The 20,840-nt window shown below is 40.6% G+C and overlaps 1 protein-coding gene across 1 annotated transcript in view; it reads left to right on the plus strand.

The window, feature by feature from the left end:
* CHL1 (cell adhesion molecule L1 like) overlaps positions 1-20,041 on the plus strand; it is a gene marked incomplete at both ends in the record, with an annotated part of 44,229 nt that extends 24,188 nt beyond the window's left edge. Inside the window, 14 exons of the mRNA XM_079540341.1 lie at positions 109-274; positions 1,424-1,548; positions 4,075-4,176; positions 4,382-4,579; positions 5,543-5,613; positions 7,713-7,935; positions 9,565-9,680; positions 9,844-10,048; positions 10,248-10,370; positions 11,144-11,323; positions 16,387-16,548; positions 17,216-17,347; positions 17,982-18,054; positions 19,825-20,041. Coding sequence (XP_079396467.1) covers positions 109-274; positions 1,424-1,548; positions 4,075-4,176; positions 4,382-4,579; positions 5,543-5,613; positions 7,713-7,935; positions 9,565-9,680; positions 9,844-10,048; positions 10,248-10,370; positions 11,144-11,323; positions 16,387-16,548; positions 17,216-17,347; positions 17,982-18,054; positions 19,825-20,041 — 2,093 coding nt within the window. The remainder of the gene's footprint in view (positions 1-108; positions 275-1,423; positions 1,549-4,074; positions 4,177-4,381; positions 4,580-5,542; positions 5,614-7,712; positions 7,936-9,564; positions 9,681-9,843; positions 10,049-10,247; positions 10,371-11,143; positions 11,324-16,386; positions 16,549-17,215; positions 17,348-17,981; positions 18,055-19,824) is intronic.
* Between the last annotated feature and the right edge of the window lie 799 nt (positions 20,042-20,840).

Consider the following 20,840-nt stretch of genomic DNA (forward strand, 5'->3'; position numbering starts at 1 on the left):
AGACATGATCATTGCTCCTGAAGTTGATTCCTATATATGAGGTGCTTGGTGAAAATTGGATGTAATAATCTCTCTTTCCTAATCGAAGTGTTTTCTGTGATCAACCAGATGCTACAAAAATTGTCATTACTCCGAAGAACCCCCAAGTGTTAAAATCGCATTCAATTTTATTGAAATGTCAGTCTGAGTATGATTCACACTTGAAAAACAGCTTCAAATTATCCTGGAGGAAAGATGGATATGAGCTGTCAGTCAGCAGCATACAAGACAGCAGGTAAGCAGAGAAGAACAAGAGTTTTCTTGAGCTCAGCTGAAATAATGCTGTATGGTGCTGGAGCAATAGTATTAATAAACATGAAACTTAGTAGCTTGAAATGCAAATTTCTGTCTGTGAGAATTCTTCACTTGACATGTGAATAGATCTGCATTTTTATATACATGTAAATACACATTTATATCCGTGCATTGCTATGACTGGCAAAATATTTTGTTTTGAGAATTACACCTGACAGAATTACCCTGTCTCACTGTCATGACACAATATCAGTAAATGTTGGTTTAACCCAAAAATAAAACTCTAACCCTTTTGGGGTCAATTGGAGCTCTGTCTCTCCACTTCAGTTAAACTACTATTTTCCCATGTTTTATAGCTGGCCGAAACAAAGTGAATAGAAAACATGTCTGTGGGACAGTATATAGTCACATCAATGAGTTTTTCCTACGTGAGTAGGGGAGTGCAAGTGCAGGCTGAATTTCTGTCTACTTTTTTATTTCCATTGACTGTAATGGGATGGAGATCAGCCTTTAGTCTGTATGAAGGGCCCCACGTTGGGCTCTCAGATATCTTTATTAATTAGACATAGCAGAGGGATGATGTCCTAACCACTGCAGTACAGGAGAGGTGGAGGAGGGTCCTGTCAAGGCCTGGGAGGGTGGGGTGGTAGATCCAGGGAAAAGCCCAATCAGTTTTCAACCCAGTGAACCCAGGGGCCTGGATCAGTACCAGCTGCCCTGGTGCACAGGGCATGACACCAGTGGGCTGGGAACATTCAGTTTTACTCAGCCCTATTAAAAGTTTATACATTAAGATCATTGGTTTCCCTTGTTAGTGACGTGTCAAAACCCTACATTCCCAATGCTCATCTGATGCATATCAATGTGTTTCTTTTCAGAACGAGAAAGACATGCCACCTTCAGGCCATGGAGTCTAAATTGTTGCAAAGTGCAAATAACAGTCTATGCCACAATAGATAATACAACTACAGTTGCATTAAAATAAATAGACCTAATGTGCAATTAGGTTATTCAAAATGTTCCTTTGCTAAGCTTTTCCTGAACAGTTTTTCAGCAGTGTCAGTCTGTTACATGCTTGTCTTACAGACTGTACTTTTTCTATTTGTATGTGCCCTTCTTTTCCCTGTAGGATAATTATGGACATGGACACGCTGTTCATATCAAATGTGATGCCGGAGGATCAAGGCATTTACACATGTGTGGCTAGCACTTCTCTTGACAGTGTCACTGCCAAAACGCGGTTAATTGTTCTTGGTAAGCAGATATTTTCCTAGGATGCCTACAGCTTGATGCAGTACTTCTGTTTATTTGGTTCTCTTGCCCATTTCAATTACCTCAGTGACCTAGATGGAGCATGCCCCTCACTTGTTAAGCTCAGTTAAGGACGTGCCCTCTTTTTATATTCGCAGGAATGGGAATGCTGAAGCAAATATCTGTGTTTAGTTGATCACTTCAAAGATTAAGTAGCTGTTGTTCTCAGTTCAGGAGTCACCCAGGGCTGTAGGAACTTATCCAGGCTGGAAGTGTAATAGCATATTAAATATGGCACTGCTTCTGCTTTGAAGTCATTGGTCAGTTCTTTGCAGCACTTTACTGGAGACTTCTGTGCTGATCATTACTTGGACTGTGTTGTGAGGAAGGAAGGCATCAGGACGATGTTTAAATGTCCAACTCTCTTAAAGAGCAGTTATGCATCTAAAAGGACTAATTATCTCTGTGAGCATAAATTATTGGCTGGAGGGAAACAGCAAATCCATAGCAGAGGAGGTTCTCAACCCAGACAGCCTCCAACTTGGCCTTACCATCCTTACCAGTGCCTGCTGGCCTGAAGAACCACTCAGAATTAAGGGGATGAACCTGTGTAGTAATGCACAGTCCTTTGCACCATCAGCTTCTAACGCTTACCTGAGGGCATGAGTCAACTGCTAGAATGTTGTTTTGCAGGGAACTTTTGTCATTATAATTTCAAGGGGTTTTTTAATTTTAACATATTTTTTCATTTTGGCAGTGCTTGCAACAGAGCTAACACAATCTGACACTGAAGATTTTTTTCCACACATTAAGCGAATGATATTTTTCAGTAAATAGTAAATTAAGAAGTTGCTATGCTTGTTATTTATATTACTGTGTTCTTTAGTACCATATAATTCAAGATGTTTGTAAACTGTATCTTAAATTACTTATGAAAATTTCATGGCATGCTGTATTCACTTTTAAAAAGGTAATTTGCAGTAGAGGAAGAGCAGTCTTTTACTCTTATGTTTATTGTACATAAGAAAGGTCTTGCTAGATGAACAATGTTTATATTCCAAATGAAAAGTTCTGGCTTCTTTTGCAATGAAAGATTAGTGAGATAACTTAAGAATTGAGTGTGGAACAACTGCATGTGTAAGAATATGGGCAAAAGAAATGCTTAGTTAGAATTCTTCTAGGTATTTGTTTTATTATTGATGAACAGACAGCAGGTTGGGCACCTCAAAGAAACACCATCAATGTCTTCAAATTAATATACAGAATTTTAGCCCCATAAACTCTCCAAGTGTAAAACAGCAAAATACTTGTAGATCAAATTAGGCTTTCCTGATTTTTCCCAAGGAAACATGGGAAGGAAATATAAAGAAAGGAAAAACAAAAAATCATAACCTTTATCACTTTTTGATGTGCCTTGAGATGCACAAGAAAACTCAGGATCGTTATCTGAAAAATTCTGTCCATTCCCTGTTCCTTGCTTTCACAGTGACAGGGACAGCATTGTGTATTGAGCCGGTTGTTTTTGCTGTAAGAAATGACACTGTCAGCCAAAAATGTAGTTGGAACACTGGGGCAGAAGGAGGTCAGACACCCATCAAGAACTCTGCAATCTCATTTCCTTGGTCCACAGAGTTCTTAAATTTTGAAAGTAGCCTCATGACCAGGAAGCATTTCCTGCATCGGCTCTGAGACTGTGGTGAATGCAGCTTTGTGTTCAGGACTGCAGTGTGTGTGTGATTGTGAAGGAATGAGAGGTTACCATCAGCCTCCTGCTGTCAGAAATTGTTTTTTGCATAAGACCTTATGCAATCCAATTTCCAAACTAATCCAATATAATCAGACTGCAAATTGTCAACCATGTATACGAAAAGCGAGCTTCAATGTGTGCAGAGCACCATAGGGGCAGCCTTGTGCTCAGGGCTTGGGTAGTCCCACTCTTGTCCCTAGGAGGTGCAGTGCAGTTACCACACAAAATACGCAGCTGACTCTTAACATATTCTCAGGACAGCACAAGTTGAGCTGGCAGGTAATGAATTTTCTTGTTTCCTTTTAATATAGATCCCCGTGGCTGGGATAATGAATGTTATCCTTTCATTCTAGCAGACAAGGTTCAATAGCTGTCATGGCCGAGGCCTCTTCTAGCACTATAGTTTGCATGGAGTAAATCCAAGCGATGCTGACATAACTTTCTGCTGAGCAGTGTCAATATCTATTAATGATTCAATAGATCTTAGTGATGATTTGAAAAGAAAAATGTTGCTCCTAGCGCAGTAATGAGAGTAGGTGGGAATGCACTTAAAGAGGGATGTTGCATTATGGGAGAGAAAGCAGGGCCAGATGATTCAGTGTGTTTTTCTGTTACAAAGCAGGGTCTTTCAAAGCAATTCCTGCTTTTCTAATCTTGTCCACTTTGAAATCAGGAGGCGTTATACCACTGTCTTCACCAGAGCTTTCTGTTTCAGTCCTTTCCAAAATACCAAAATAAACAGAAGTAATTGGCTTGCTCCTGACAGTCTTTCTGTGTTTCAGATGTTCCTGACCCACCGGAAGACCTGCAGCTCTCAGAACATCAAAACCGAAGTGTTCGACTGTCTTGGAAAGCTGGGGCCAGCCACAACAGCCCTGTTAATGGTATGAAGGATTTCAGTAGCATCACTGTACATCATTTAACATAATGGCACATCACAGCTGTCAGAATAAACTATGCTCAATGCTATACTTAATTGGTTTTACTGTGACAGTTAATTTGCTGTAAGTTCATCTCCATCCTGCTATTCAGAAGCAGTTCATATCGGCGCTGTCCTTTTTCCTCTGTTTTCTTTCTTCTCTTCTCCAGAGTCGATTATAGAGTTTGAAGAGAGCCGGTGGGAGCCAGGGAGGTGGCAGGAGCTGGCCCGAGCCCCAGGGAACACCACCACCACCCTCTTGTCCCTGGCCCCATACACCAATTACCAGTTCCGTGTCGTGTCTGTGAATGCTGTCGGAAGGAGCCAGCCCAGTAAACCATCGCTGCGCTACGTGACACCTCCGGCTGGTAAACACTGCCATCTAGTTTTCTAAATGTTAATATTTGTAGTGCTTTGCTGGGAATAGCATTACCCTCCTGTGCTTCTGAGAGGTGTAAAGAAGCCAGGGCCCCTTGTGCTGTTTTTTCTGCTCGATGTGCATGGTAGGTGATGATGAACTAAAGCAATCTGCACACCACAAATGCTTTCTGGCCAAACCTGCGTGCCAAAGCAGTAGTTTGCTCAAAGAGAGGATTCACTCTGCAGCTGCCTCCATCAGCCTAAGGATGCCCAACTGAGGAATTTGTACTGCTGTGGTTATCAGTGTGCTTGCTACCAAGGTACCTACAACAGAAAACTTTCCTGAGCTCTGCTGATTGTGCACCTTTAAGGCCCATTGCCGTTCACAGACAAACAGATGCTGGAGAGGATTTTCAAGATTTATGGGGAGCCTTTCAGCAGCGCTAGGCTTGTCAGAAATGTCCATTCACAGTGTATTTCTCATTGTAACAGAAAATGTTGAGTCCCTGAAAGTCATTTTAGAGGCCAATTATTCAGCCTTGCATTTGCATTCCCAGCATTTTTCTTTCTTTTTTTTTTTTTCCCCTCCTTTCACTTCAATTCCAGGTCCTCCAGCTTTTCAGCTGTGTGCACCCCACTAATGATACACCTTCTGTTTCCTATCCCTGTAGGGAGGAAAATGTCAGCCTGATAATCCCCCTACATCTGGTGCTTTGAAATCCAAAAGTCACAGTTTCATGTTAGCTGGTGGCTCCGAACAACACGGGCACTTAGGAATCAAAACTGCATTAAAAATATGTTTCATTCTCAACAGTTTTGCTGATCCAAGTAATTAATCTCGTAAACACTCTTTGTTTAGGTGTCTTTCACTCTCAGTAATGCTGAAATAAGAAAAGGGTTTTTTGCATTTAAATAATAACTACAAATAAAAATAGGAATATGCAAACTAACTTTATTAACTGTGTTTCCAGCTCCAGACAAGAACCCAGAAAACATCCGAGTTGAAGCTTCTGAACCAAATGAAATGGTGATGAAATGGGAGGTAATGCAAGTGTGTCTGTCAGTGCTACAATATCAAGGACAGGTTCTCCTTTCAAGCAACAAGTCAAGCATGGAATTGATCAGCATGTTTTAATATAAATACACACACACAAAAAAAGAGATAATGAATCCCTTGTCTTGATCTCTCCATCCTTTAGGAAGCATTAACTAATTCCATAGGTGAGATTATTAATGATATGAAGTGGAAGGTAAAGTTACAGATGTCTTAAATGTCTTCTGGCTTTCCTCTCCTACTTTCATTTTTGTTTCAAAAGGCAAATTTTTACATCTAAGCTTTGCAGGCTGTAAGGAAATAGAGATGCCCTGTATGGGCATGAAGAGTTGCCCAGAGTATGCTCCTCTGCATCCTGCATGCGAGGCAACTTTTGCAGTAAGGGCCAGGAAGAGAGAGGATCAGTTGCATAGAGCTTCTGTTCTTTGAGCCTGGAGGTTTGAAAATGACTGTTCAGTTGGCCAAGAGAACGTGAGCTGGAATTTCTGCACCACCGAGCTCAAGGAGTGCAGATATAGCTCCTAAGCATGTGTCAAAAGAATTGTGTCTAAGTGTTCAGGATAGATTCCAGTCTTCAATTTCTCTGGCTTTGAAGCTTACTGCTTCTGTGCCAACCATTTAGAGAGATATATATTTCTCCATTTAACACAACTTTCAACAATTGTAGAAGGAAGCGTATTTTTTGCAGCTTGAATTAAACTCAATTTACACAAGATTTACTCATCAATCTGCTGCTCGCAGCAAAGAAACAATAAACATTTCCCCAGTGTGAATCCCCACCAGGCTATAATGATGCCAAAGAGGAGGTGGCCCTCTAGATCTGTTGACTTGGATCTGGATGTGGTTTTTTGCTGGATGACACGGTCCAGGGTCAGGGAAGACACATCTGCTTCTTGGAAGCAATGCAGAGAGGTGGTGCTCAACACTGGGTGGGCAATGCTGGGAACAGCAATGGGCAGAAAGCTTGGCCACCCTCCCTGCCAGGCAGCCAATAATTCCCAGCTCAGACAGGGCAAAAGTAAAAGTGAAAATTGACACTAAAGAGAGAGAATGGGATGGACAGGCTTTGTTAAATCTTGTTGAATCATTTGAACGTCCTAAGCAGGATATTCATTTATTTGTGTGTGTCCTGCATGCTTTTCAGAAGAAATGCTAGGCACTGAATATGCTAGAAAAAAAAAGCAACAAAACCAAACCAAACCTATTTCTGGCAGACAAAAGCTGCAAAATGATGTTAATCTGCCTACTTTGGATTAGGAGACCAGATGAGCATTAGTGACTAGCTTTTCTGCCAAGGATTTGCGGCATTAAGGGAGATCAAAATAAGAGTCAAGCAGTGCTGAATTTTAAGTCCAAATGAGAAGTTATTTTTGAGTAGAAAATTTTATTTTTCCAGGTTCTCTTGCAAATCCCATTCCCTGGGATCTTGGCTGAGGAGGTGCTTCACCCAGCACTGCCTGTTAGAAGGTTTCTCCAACCAATGCATGCTGATCTGGGTTCTATGTGTGGCTTGGCTAAACAGCAGATGTTATGTATTTGATATGTATAATGTATAATTCAAGTATTACTGAAAGTAGGCTGTGTGGTAGTGTGTAGTATTCCCCAAACCCCATCATTTTAGGGCAGCACACGTGACAAATTAACATTATTAATGACAGAGATACCTTTTCAGAGAAAGGAACTCAATTGGAGAATGTGTCACGACAGGCCTTTGCTGTGTGTCTTCTAATATTTTACAAATTCATGTTAATTAGATGAGAACCATGCTGTGATGAATTCTTCATTTGATCAGTAAAAACCAGTAGCGCAGCAGTGGCCCATTAAATGTCCAGGCTCAGTTTCAGGCATTTTGTGCATATTTAGAACAAATCTAAATTTTAATGACCCGAATTGCTGTGCTACATAAAATTCCAAGATAAAATGCATCTTAGCTGTACTGAAAGGCACAAACAGCCTTATGCCACAATATGCATTTTAGTTGTGCGAGAAGACATGCAGTTTTACTTCCCAGCAAAATGAAGCAATAAATAAATAAATATGTAATCCCAACTTGTGGCTCTCTTTTAATTTCTCTCCTTCTTCCACAGCCACTGAAGTCCATGGAGCGAAATGGGCCGGGGCTGGAGTACAAAGTCAGCTGGAGGCAGCGGGGTGTTGAGACTGAATGGAATGAAGAAACAGTGAAGAAGCACTCCCTGACCCTGAGGAACACCCCCACTTTCGTGCCCTACGAGATCAAGGTCCAAGCAATAAATAATTTAGGAGCTGGGCCTGAACCAAATATTACCACTGGATATTCGGGAGAGGACAGTGAGTAATGGGAACTTTTATTGTCTGAGAACTAAGTACAAGCACTCAGCTCTTGGACATTGTAAATTAATTTCTAAATGATGCCACGTTTCCACTTGTAATCCCAATTTTGCCCTTTGTCCCATGTCCCTTTGGCCAGCTCCTCCTCTCCAGCCTGGGTTTCTGCCCAGCAGCTTTCCTTGGTTCCCTGGTGGCACAGGTAATGCCAGTGTCACCAGGCTGTGACAACTGATATGACGTATAGGACAGTGGATAATGGCATTGCTGTGGCCATCAGTTCCCAACATCTCTGAAAGCAGCCTTTCCCCTCTGGTGTTTACTACATGACAAGAGAAGGGATTTGGAAAACTGGAACTGTATCCAGCTGCAGTAATGAAATGCCAGCCTTACTTAAGAAATCAACATAGTTAAGCAGTACCACCACTTAAAAAAGAATATATTTTCTGTGGGATTTAAGGATTTAAATCATCGAGGGAGTTAGCAGCCTTGTGGCCAGCCAGTGTGTGGCTCCAAGCTTCCCTGATCCCAAATACAAATGCTTATTACATTTGCAAACGCTTAGCAGCAGGGGCTGGGAACAGTTGGCAAAGGAGGGTCAATGGTGTTTGTGAGCACTCTGCATTTCAGATCTGCCAATTAATCTTATTAAAGTCAGACAGTTATCATCCCATGCACAATCTGAAATCTTGCAGCTGTTTTCCCCAAAACGAATTAAACTAACAGCTTGACTGGCCTTTGGAAGGTCTACAGTGGCTTAACCAACTGAGACCAGCATGTGCTGTGCTGCTTACTGAAACATCCAGCCATGACCTGACTTTATCCTGCCACTGCTGTGTCAGGACATGATGCTACAGCCACCTCTGCACTTGCTGCAGCTCCTGCAGCAGCCATTACAGTGTACCAGAATTCATTGCAGGTGATGTCAAGCAGTCAGCATATTCAGACACTTAACACCTGCCCAGTGTTTCACCAACAGGCTTCAGAGCCTGAGTCAGAGGTGTGGGCAATGGGAACCTCTGGTGATACATTCGTCTGCCCTCTATGCAAGACAGTGAGAATAAAGAGACACCATGGCGTGTTTGTTTGCACTGTGTGTCTGAGGTAGGTCTAATTTTACATCTGCTTCTATCACTGGAAAATCTTCCTTGCTATTCAGTCGTCAGTAGATCAAGACTTTTTAAAATAAAAAATATTTTTTCTTGCTCTATAATAGCTGTCTGTGATGTGCAGTGATTAAAATCCCACTGTTTAATGAGTTTAGCTGTAAAATGAAACTGATTGTAAAAGAAAAGGCACAGAACAAAACTGTTGTGATTGCCTTCTTGAGTGCTGTGTTAATCATTTTTTTATTCTTCTCACTGCTGTAAGCATTACTCAAAACAGGAAATCATAAATAGAAATTCATATGTCCCAGTTCCCCTGTATTCCAGCCCTCAGCAGAAAGCTCTGATACCACAAAATAATGTTTATTGGCCCGTATCACCCACTGGATGCAGGTGGAATGGCTTTTTTCTTGCCTGTGGGGAGAGCTGGCACAGCTTGAGCTGAAAAACCAAACCCTGTAGCATATAAACACTGTGAAATTGAGCTCCTAAGTGTCTTTAATATGCAGCACTCCTATTTTTGTAGTTCCAGATGCCGCTCCTTCCGGCGTCTCGGTGGATATTGTCAACAGCACGCTGGTCAAAGTCTTCTGGTTTGGAATACCAAGGGACAGAGTTCGTGGACATTTAAGAGGCTATAAGGTTATGAATTTTTCTTTAATTGCATGCAGTTTAACAAGCTATTAAATAAGTCCTCTGTCAATGATAGATCGCAGTCTGTCATTTCTGGGACGATGAGAGAAATCAATATGGTATTCAGCCCCAACAAAGGTAATTTGTTATAGAAATGCCAATCTCAACGCAGGTCAGTTGGTGGAAAACAAAAAGCATGCTGGATGGAAAAAGGCATCATCCGGAGAAACACTTCCTGACGTTTGTAGGAGACAGAAACTACGGGATGATCCCTGGCCTGGATCCCTTCAGCGAGTTCCGCTTGACTGTGCTGGCATACAACTCCAGGGGTGATGGACCAGAAAGTGCTCCTGTGGTGTTTGAAACTCCGGAAGGAGGTAAGAAAAAGTGGGATGGAGAGGAATAAACTGAAATTGTTCACTTAACAGGCAACTGGATTTCATGCATTGGTTGTAAAATCTCCAGTATTCATAGAGCCACAGGTGGGGAACTGTAGGTATTGAGCTAATCTTTGTTCTCAGTAAACAAACACATGTAGAAGCAGTGTTCTGTGTAAGCTAATCCTTGTTTCTTCAGTCCCTGAACAGCCCCGTTTTCTGAAGATCCTGAACTTTGACAAGGACTCTGTCACCCTGTCGTGGGGACTTCCCAAGAGAGCCAATGGCCACATTACTGGCTACATTTTGCAATACCAGATAAGTACGTCCTTGTTTTTCTTCGATTTTTAAACTCATGCACTGTTAGGTGGTGGTGTTCTGTTTGTTTTTTTAAATAGTTTTGTATGTGTAGAGTCCTTTAAGATAGAGACTGATGAGAGAGGCTGTATTTCTGAGTAACAGCCACACAGCAGAGCAGTGTGTTTTGAGCTGCAATCTGCACACAGGCCTGCTAGAGGGCAGGGCAAAGTCATTTTCCAGAGCAAAAAACTTTTTAATGTAGGTTTCTGATTGAATAAGCTCTTAACTGCTGCCATGCTCTGTTCCATGTCATACAGGCTAATTCAGTTATTTCATAATCACAAATTATACCTCATGTGACGATTAAGAAGGTTATTAAATTTGAGGTGCCTTTTACTGAATTGAAACTTATTCAGTGCAAAACATGCCTGTGAAGCACTGTGTAACAGGGATGCAGACCTTGAGCAGATAACCGCAGGCAGGGAGTGGCATTGGCTGCCCAATGTGCCATCAGGTTTGAGAGTTCTTTGAGGGTGGAACAGGATTAGACCGAATGCTACCTTTGCCCAAGGAGGTTGTGGATGCTCCATCCCTGGAGGCATTCAAGGCCAGGCTGCATGTGGCTCTGGGCAGCCTGCTCTGGTGGTTGGTGACCCTGCACATAGCAGGGGGTTGAAACTAGAAGATTATTGTAGTCTTTTTCAACCCAGGCCATTCTGTGATTCACTTCTCACTGCTCTTTGCTAATAACGAGGCTACTTTTGCAAACTGACTCTGCTTTTTGTTCTCTTTCAGTAAACGAAACGCACGAGATTGGGCCTCTGATGGACATCAGCGTGGCCAACCACACCACACTGAGCTGGAGGCTCATGGACCTCAGCCCCAGCACCAAGTACAAGTTCTACGTCAAGGCCTGCACAGCCAAAGGCTGTGGGAAGCCAGTGACAGAAGAAGGGCTGACAGTGGCTCAAGGGAGTAAGTTATTGGGCAGTATGCTTTTTTTGTGGAGAAGTTTTAGCAATAATGGGAAAATCTATTGGGAATATTTGAGAATTGACGTTTCCTTTGTAATTAGAGGAAATACATATATTTTCCTTTTGAGGAGAACAGTCAGTAAACTCCTTAAAGTAGCCATGCAGCTATTCAGAAAAGCAGAGCTTATCTGTTCCATTTTGCTGTGCAGTGCTGTGCTTGTGTCCCCACCATCAACCCCTTGAGCTGTACTAGAACCAGCACCTTGCATTTCGTTGTGAACAGAAAACTGAAGATGTAAATAATCTGTCCTCAGCATTATTACAGAAACAGACTCTGCTGTCTTGTGAAGATAAATCTCTCATTATTCATTTTAAGACTGAGTAGCTTCTGCTGCTGCAGTGCAACCCGTGCTGGGGTGTTGCAGAATGGCATAGTGCATTCTGCCAGGAAAGCAGAAGGGTTAAGGCAGAAGCAATGGAATCAATCACGTTTTATTATTGATATACTGCAACTACAACACTTCTGTTGCTTTCATTTACCTGCAGATATCCCTGTTGGCAAAGTCCAAAATTTGAGAGACAAGCTTCATCCCAATTAAATAACTAGTTTCCTGTGCAGATAAAAGAGTACATCCTGCTCTCCATCTACAACTCCAGCATCTTGTTCTGTGAATGAATCATCCTGATTCACTTCTTTGTGTCAGGAATTGCATGTTTCCTTGAATTAGCAGCACTTTACCAAGAAGTCTATCAGTGGTTATGATAGGGAAAGAAAATAATTTCCCATCTCTCTTTCTTTGTTCCCTGGGGAGCAATGCCTGCAGCTTGCATATGTCTGGCAGCAGGGGCAGAAACCTCCGTGCTGCAGAAGATGCTGTTTCCCTATATGTATTTAACCAAGGGGAAGCACACTTTAATATTAGTCTCTGGGATTAAGCCAAGACCCACTGGAATTAGTGAGACAGAATTAGGCTATAGAAAAGCTTTCGTTTATAGCATCCTTGTTGCATGACTGAACACTACTGCCATTGGCAGCTAATGCAAAGTCCCCAAACTAAAAGACCAATTTCCTAAGAAATATATCAAATGTATTCAGAATTATTCAGATTTGAAACACTGCTGTACACCCAGAGGTCATTATCTATGTTAGATAAAATACTGAGGGCAATTGTGAAGAACCTGAGCAAAGGGATATTTGCATTGTACTGAAAAATAAATAAGTTTAATTTTTGTGGATTTATCTTGGATTCATTTCACAGAAGAAGGTATGCTGTCTTTAGAAAACATTTTATCTCTCATTCTTCATTTTCAGGCAGTATTTCCTAAATGACCTACAAACTAATTAATTTTCCCCTTGAAAATGTCAGTTTGCCAACAATTGTTAACCCTCAGAAGTTTAAACCAAATGTTTTTACATAAGTGGAAAAAAAAAAGTAATATGACAGTCCATGTGTTGCAAGAGCTCGGAGGCAATGCAGCAGTCCATGTTTGACACAAAGCTCCTTTTTATCTTAGGGCTGACAGTGTTTTTGGAGGATTACCACATACATATTACATGTTGACAATGATTGCTGTGTGTCCAAAAACTCAGTTAAATGAAAACTCCATGCAGTGGATGCTGCACAGCTGGAGTATTATTATTTTTTTCAGAGAAGATGAAAGTTCACCAGTTTCATCACACATCAATGGCAGTTGGCACCAAACACCCACAGCCTTTTTGAAAACCTTGGTTGGAGGGTGCTAACCTTCAGGACACATCATAAGATGAGGAAAGCAGTCATTTGTAACAAAAATATGGTTTTAGTTCTTTTGCCACAGGCAAAATGGAAGAGGAAAAACACAACTTTTAGCCACATGTAACTACTATATTGTTAGCAGCAGAGTCCCAAATCCTAGCAGAAAGTCTACCCTGTTTGCTCATAATGGAGAGAACTTGATGAACTCGGTGACAAGTTTCCTATTTTGTTGTTTATGTCTCTGCCTCATCCTCTGTCTCTTCTGCAGCCAGCAGACTAGTAGCATAGGGTGAAGGATGTGATATAGAATTGTTTCAAAACCCTGTCACTTTGAGCTGGAAAAATAGGCCTATTAAATATAATGTGCTAAACATATCAGCCTTCAGCTACTCTAAGCAAATTTGCAGTTAACTGTCTCAGCTATGTGTTGTGCTTTGCTTTTCCTCTCCTAGCAGCCTTTCCCAGTGCAGCCAACACAAAGAAGCAGCAGCAAGAGATGAAACAAGCCACCACATCTTTTCTTGTCTGAGCTCAGATTTCTCCTACAAACCACTGATTGCAAACTTAGTAGCCTCACCTATAAACCCTCAATAATCTTTACACACAGCAGGTTTGCTAATCTCTATAGCTTTAAATATTCCCAATTTAGCATGAATTACTTCCTGCACTAAAAAAGCACAGAAGATGAAGAATACATTTGATGCATATTTATACAGTTTTCATAGCCAGGCAGTTGGGGAAAACTAAGTTCAAATTTCCATTTATTGCAGCAGATGTATTTAGAAAGGTACACTAATAAATTAGGATGTTGCCCACAATTAGTATTTAGCTGTTAGACTGCCAGCTTTTTTTTATATAAGTATGCTTTATAACAGATGTGCTGACTTTTGGAGAACTAGTTTTCTTGTAAGTCTTTGGGGGCAGTTTATATTGTTTTTCCCTTTATGCCATAAGCTTCTATATATATAAAAAAAAAAAAAAAAAGAAAAAAAAGAAAAAAAGTGTGTTCTGTTGTTCTCATAAATCTCTAAGCCCAGTAGGAATATTGTAAAATTGCAGTTCAGTGTTTAATGTTCATGAGAGTCCCCTGGTATGGCTGATAAATAGCAGGGGAGGAAGAGAAGTGCTGGTGATATGCCTTTATTACTAATGCTTCTTCTCCCATGTTGTAGATTAAAAATCTAACCCAACTGCTTTCAATTTTCTGTAGCTAATTTCTGCAGCTCGCTGACCTTTCTGTACATTGAGCTTTTCCTTATCTGAATATCTTTGCTTTTATTTTTCAGGACGCTACACTGCTTTTTCTGTTCAAGCACCATGCTTGTCCCAGTTAGCAATTCTTTCTCCTCTCTAGGTGCCAATTTGATTGTCAAACACAGACCAGAAAGACATCATGTGGAAAGAAACCTCATAATCACCTATCACTGGACGCCCATTCTAAGTTTTACAGATCCCCTCCCCCACAAAAAAATATTGTTTAGAGTTGTGGAACAAGGGATGTTGAACAGCCTGGGGAGCCAATGGTAAAGCCCTGTCTCTGGGTTCAGTGAGTGCTGGGTACTGTTTTGGCACATCCCATCCTGACACTGGAGGGGCTGTATTCCCCCTCTCTGCTTCTGTAAATAGCTGAGCATTCAAAAAGTAGAAACGAATAGGTAGGGTATGTGGACAAGTGTAACCAAATACTCCTGAACCACTGCTGTGGTATACTGTTGAGCTCCAGGTTGAGGATTTTGCTTCCTAGGAATTCAGTGACCCCTAGGAGACCTATGTTGTTGGCAGACTGGAACATGTGATGACCGTCTCTGCTTGGCATGCGTATATGTTACGTGGTGTTTAATGCACAATGAGTTTAAGTTCATATTTGTTCTTGTTACTTTATGGGTGCTCTTTTGATTAGCTGTATTTTGTAATGTCTTGATTTTAGAACATGTGGTTAAAACATACCTGTGATATCCTGTTGTTTAACTTGTAGTTTGATTAAAAATTACAGCTCAGTTTCACATACTCAGCCAAAACCACCGATAGAGGGATTAGTTTATGCTAATATGCTGTGCTTTGCTATCAGCAGTATTTCAGCTGTATCTGCTCCCTCTGGGCCCCAGTAGTGTACCAGTTTAACTGCTTATTGCAATACCTGTGTATGTGCCTTGGAATGCTTTTCTTGAACTGCTCCTTTGATTGTGCTTGCAATTGGTCTTAATCTTTATTTTTTCCTTCCACTGTTGACTAAGCCCTAATCTCTCAAAGCTTCTTGCTTTGCTCATTTACTAGTTTAAGTATTAATGAGCGTTGTTTTACTGTCAGTGCTAATTGGTCAAGTAGTTTTCAAATTATACTGCAGGCTCAGTCCTTAATTTAGAAGACTTCAAAAGATAAATCTGGCAAGTTAGGCAATTGAATGCAATTACAGAGCTGTACTTATCATTGCTAGCTTCCAAAACTTGTTTTCTATCACTGAGGGCACGTACCTGCAAATTCTCTATAGGGATCCCCAGGATCACACAGATCTAAGTGGATCTTTTGTGATGTTCACACCGTGGGTGCTGATGCTCTGGGATATCCTTTCTCTGTTATCCAAAAATGATATTTTTTACAAAGCAGAGTTAATATCCTGCAATCTTAATGCAGACTTAATGAAGACTTCCAGTCTTTTGCAAAAAGGCTGGAAAGTGAGGCCTACTGGAATCTCCCTCCTGCCTCTTTGTGAAGTATTAAATCAGTCAAGAGCGTTTAAAAGCCTAAATATCAATTTAAAAGAAAACCTCCTCTTTATCTAAAACAGTGCTTTCCATGGGCATTGTGGACTTTAAAAGGACGTGGAAAATCACTGCCAGGGGAGAAATGAGTACAAATCCCAGTGTTAATTTTTTCATGAGACGCATAAGAATCCATTTCCAGCTAACAAGCTATGTGTGCTTCCCCACTGCGTTCGGTTCAATGGGAGAAGCATCAAGGCTCAGATTATCTATACAAAGCAAGCCCATTTTCAAGTTGTAATTTTTTAAGTACGCATTAGTTAAAGCAGATCCATAATCCCCCATCAAGATTGGCTTTCATCTTGGAAAATGTACAAAACCCTTCATAAACATCAGGATTATTTCAGTCTGCTGTTTATTTTATTTGGTGGAATATTAAAAATCCAATGGGGGAATGTTTTTTTAGTATACTGTCTGCTTTGGAAAATCAGATTATCTGATGACAAAGGTTAAAAATTCTCATGTCTCGTATTATATGCTACTAATGTCATTTCTAACTGTGCATTTCGCAGGACTTTTGTTCAATGAATTCAATTAATCAGTGTGACTTGACTATGTACGTTCCGTAGGTAAAGGGATCGGCAAGAATTCAGAAGCAGTAAACCCCACCCAAAAGTTTCACCCCATTGAGGCACTTGAGCCTGGAACTGAATATACAGTTCGTCTAGTGACTAAGAATTGGGTTGATAACAATAGCATTTTTGAAGATGTAATTGAGACGAGGGGGAGAGGTGAGAAATGAAACCCTTTGAGATGATACAGATTTATTTTGAATGTCAGTAAATGTTGGCATTGTATATGAGATTGTGCAGTGAAAGCGCACCAAAGACTTTACTGCATCATTGTGTTCTGTGATTTTTAAGCTGGCTCTTGTAGTCGAGTCCCAAGGGAACAGACATGAGCCTTGTGCTTTAATTGATGCAAGAGAACCTGGAACAATTACAAACCCTTACAAAGCATAGCTTTACCAGTGTGATTTTGTGTAGTGCTGTGATATAATCCATTCTAAATGTGCCGGTCCAGTGCTTTGCATGCATCAGGTGTACTTTTAACTCTATTTCTTTCACAAAACTACTTTTGCATGAGAAGCTTAACAATTCTCTGTTCAGCTTTCCCGTTTGGCATTAATCCTTCGAGTCAAATACTTTCTCAGAATTACCTTTCCAAAATGTCTATATTGTGACCTGTAGTCAGCATGTTCACCTGAAGTCTAGAAATGTCACGCTCTGGACATATTTCTGCCTTGTATTTCTTTACGCTGAACACGATTAAGTAGTGATAGTCTGATGCAACCATGATTCAGTGAATAAAATGTTATATATTCGCTGAATGGCAGGGTGATGCCATTTGCATCTGATTAATGTTCTTTTCCTTTTTTTAAACTCCTGTTTCACAAAGCCTACGCAGGCATTTACGATGGGATTTCCACCCAGGGCTGGTTTATCGGACTGATGTGTGCCATTGCCTTGCTCACTCTGATGCTGCTAACTATTTGCTTTGTCAGAAGAAATAAAGGAGGAAAATACTCAGGTAAATGGATTTATTGTCCTTCTGCTGTGCTCGCATGCTAATAACAGATATTCTTCAGCCTGTTATCTCTGGAGGCTGCAAAGCCGCAAGCGAAAACATCCAATTAGGATTTGCAGCTTTTGATAAATATCCACGGAATGGGTTCTAATGAATATAAGTGAAACCATGCTCTCTGTGTGAGGCAGTGCAGTGTGCAGGTCAGAGCTGCAGCTCAGGCCTGGATTCTGCTTATTGGATCTCACAGTGTGTAATGCACCCACAGAGCCATGTCCTTCAGCAAAGGCTCTGAGCCCCGTCTGGCTGGGATATGTGCCCACTTCCTACCTGATAACTGCTGCTTAACAACTGCCATAACTTGCATGAGTAGCCACGCTGCTGAGCACCCGTTTTGCTAAACATAATTCTTTATTTTTCAAAACAATGAGTAAAGATTTAAGCGCGAACACCTAATGGCTTTTTAACAATTCCGTGATGGCGCCAAGCTGTTGGTAGAAGCATGCTTGCTGGGTATGGTCCTTGCTGCTCCTGGGTTAGGCTGTAGGAGATGACAGGCGATTCTCCCATCACGCCTGCAAAATGAAAAATCTGCCACGGAACATGGCATACAGATCTGTGCTTTATTTTATTTGTACAGTGAAAGAAAAAGAAGATTTGCATCCAGACCCTGAAGCTCAATCAATAAAAGATGAAATCTTTGGGGAATATAGGTAAATAGGACCTGTGTTAACAAGCGTTTCTGTCTGTTGGGCTTTTGTTTGTTTCCAGACGTCATCATTATTTAGGACATTTTTACAGCATGCAAGTAATGCTATTTTTCATTTTTAAAGCAAACCTGACATGAGCGGATAACAGTAGGGATATACAGGTATATCCAGCACACTGAAATCCGTCCAGAATGGGACAAGTAAATGTTGATGCATCAGTGGTTGTTTTTCACTTTTTTTTTTTTTAAACATTGTATGAATAATGTAAATATATTGGATAATTTGGGGTCGTGCTCTGATGTGCACTGAAGCCAATAGAAAGAATTCTCTGTCTTCAGTGAGCTTGTAAGAGAGATGGCAAGAAAAAATAGAAACAACCAACTGAAAAATATATCATCTCACTGCAGAAGTTCTGTAGGAGAACTGAAATTATCACTTTGGCTGAATCAAAATAACTAAAGCTGTCAATATTTCTATTTAACCATGGTATGAAGAAAAATATATTATTATAAGAGCCATGCTGGAACACTGCTGCAGCTGGCCTTAAAGACGTAACATTTCTGATGAAATCCCACTTATATATACTACATTATTTGTACTGGAATATTTTTTTTCTGCATAATTTCATCTTTATTTAATTTTTAATGCTTTCTAATGGGACAAATAATTAGAAAGGTAAGAAAGTCCTGAGGTTAATCACTTTGACCTTTCCCCTACCCCCCAAAACTCCAAGTTTGCCTTTTTTTATAAGTAGAAATATTGTTGCTGTATAGATTATGTGTGTAATTGATTATATGCTGAAGAGGTTAAGTTTAGGTGTGGTTGAGTTGAAGTTCAAATGTGTTTTTCTGTCATTCCCTATATAACATTACCAAAGCTTTCAAACTGGATTAGCACTAGCAAGGACTAGTTCAGAGCTATAATTTTATGCTTTTAATAAGCTTTTAATTTCCCTCTCCTCTTTGTGTTTGATTATTTTTGAGAATTGAAATTATATTTAGAACATGATAGATTTATTTACAATCCTGATGTCCCCTTCTCTTCATTCAGCCCCTACAGAGCCAGGCAGGGCTCTGCACTTGGGGGCTGCAGCGAACTGGGGGCTCGTTGCCGTATGCTATGAGACTTCTCTCCATATCTATGATAGGCTTCACCAGCATTTGTTATTGAGCAAGCCACCTGCAAAATCTGAGTTTGTAGGATGTTAACAGTGGCCCTTCATGGAACTGTTTTCTCAATTGTTTAGAAATAAGTAAAGGTATGGAAGTTGGCGGCCCGGCCTGCAAAAGGAGGTTGGAGCTTGATGGTTCCTTCCAACCCAAGCCATTCTATGATTATGTGATGATTCTAAAGATCAATGGAAAGTCAGTCAGTCAATAGAAGTTAGGCTGCTTTGGTTATTCTTCTGCATTACCAATAGAATGAATAGGTAAATGATTCTTTTTTTTTTTCTTCTTAATTTTGGTGACGGATTTGTCCATTCACCCCTCAAAATACCATTGAACAAATACAACATTTGAGCAGATTAATATGTTCTTAATTCTGTTAATCAGAAAATCATGCATATGGCATTCAGGCATAACCTAGACCAGAGTAGATGAACGGTGTGAGATGCACTGCACCAAAGAGGACTTGGGTTGCTCTGAACGTACAACCCACAGAGAAATGTTTCCTTTGCTCTTCCCTCCTGCTGCATTCTTCACAGTAAAAGAGTCGTTTCCTTGCATGCAATCAAAAGCTAGATTTTTGGAAAGGCGTTTCTTTGTTTTGTAGTGACAGCGATGAAAAGCCGCTGAAAGGCAGCCTGCGGTCCGTTAACGGGGACATTAAAGCCACCGAAAGTGCTGATAGTCTGGTAGATTATGGAGAAGGGGAGCACGGGATGTTCAATGAAGATGGTTCATTTATTGGAGCTTATTCTGGATCTAAGGAAAAAGGATCAGTCGAAGGCAATGGGAGCTCTACAGCAACTTTTCCTCTCCACGCATAAAATTCTAGTGAGAAGGTTCATGTTTAATTGTGATATTTATATTGATCAGTACTCCACAGTTACCAGAAGGGATTGGAAGCAGGTTGCCAACTGAGCAAGACTGACATCAGGTAATTGGAAAAAAAGTCACTGCCACTAAGAGATGATTTTTGAGACTTTTCCATCCTAATACGTAGGTATTTTCTTCTAATTGAAACAAAAGAAAGCATTCTTTACTGTACAAAATATGTCAGTCTTACCAAAACAGAGTTTCTCAGTGTCACATACGTATGATTAACTGCTACTCCATGTTTCTTACGTTTGTAATGCCGTTCTCTGTATAGTGTTATTTTTTTCCTTCTGTGGCTGTTGTCACTTTGTACATACATTTATGCGTGGTATTCCCTCGTGTATCATGATCTCAGTATTACAGAGGTCAGTACACAGCAAGGAAAGTGAGCAAAAGTGCAGGGTACTCTGCATAGTGGCACAATGCATCCTACTGAGAAAAATGATATTTTAAAACACTGGAGAAAAATATTCTCTATATTGTATAATATTTTCGTACAGGCATAAACTCCTTTGCTTATGATACTCTAAAATTGTTCTAGTGGTTACAGCTGACTGCAATTGCCAGTGCAACTTTCTCCACAGAAAATTTGCTCTCAGAAGATGAAGCTCTGGCCTTGTGGATGATCTGTCCAGTAGCTGGCACTATTTCCTTAAATAAGTTAAGCTGCAGTAACTTTCCTGTGGCAAGGTGAAACAGGGTTCCCATCCACCATCATTAGAAGGAATTTTAATTTGTTTTCCTCAGTCT

The sequence above is a fragment of the Tetrao urogallus genome, assembly GCF_951394365.1.
Source record: "Tetrao urogallus genome assembly, chromosome: 10".
Classification (NCBI taxonomy): Eukaryota; Metazoa; Chordata; class Aves; order Galliformes; family Phasianidae; genus Tetrao; species Tetrao urogallus.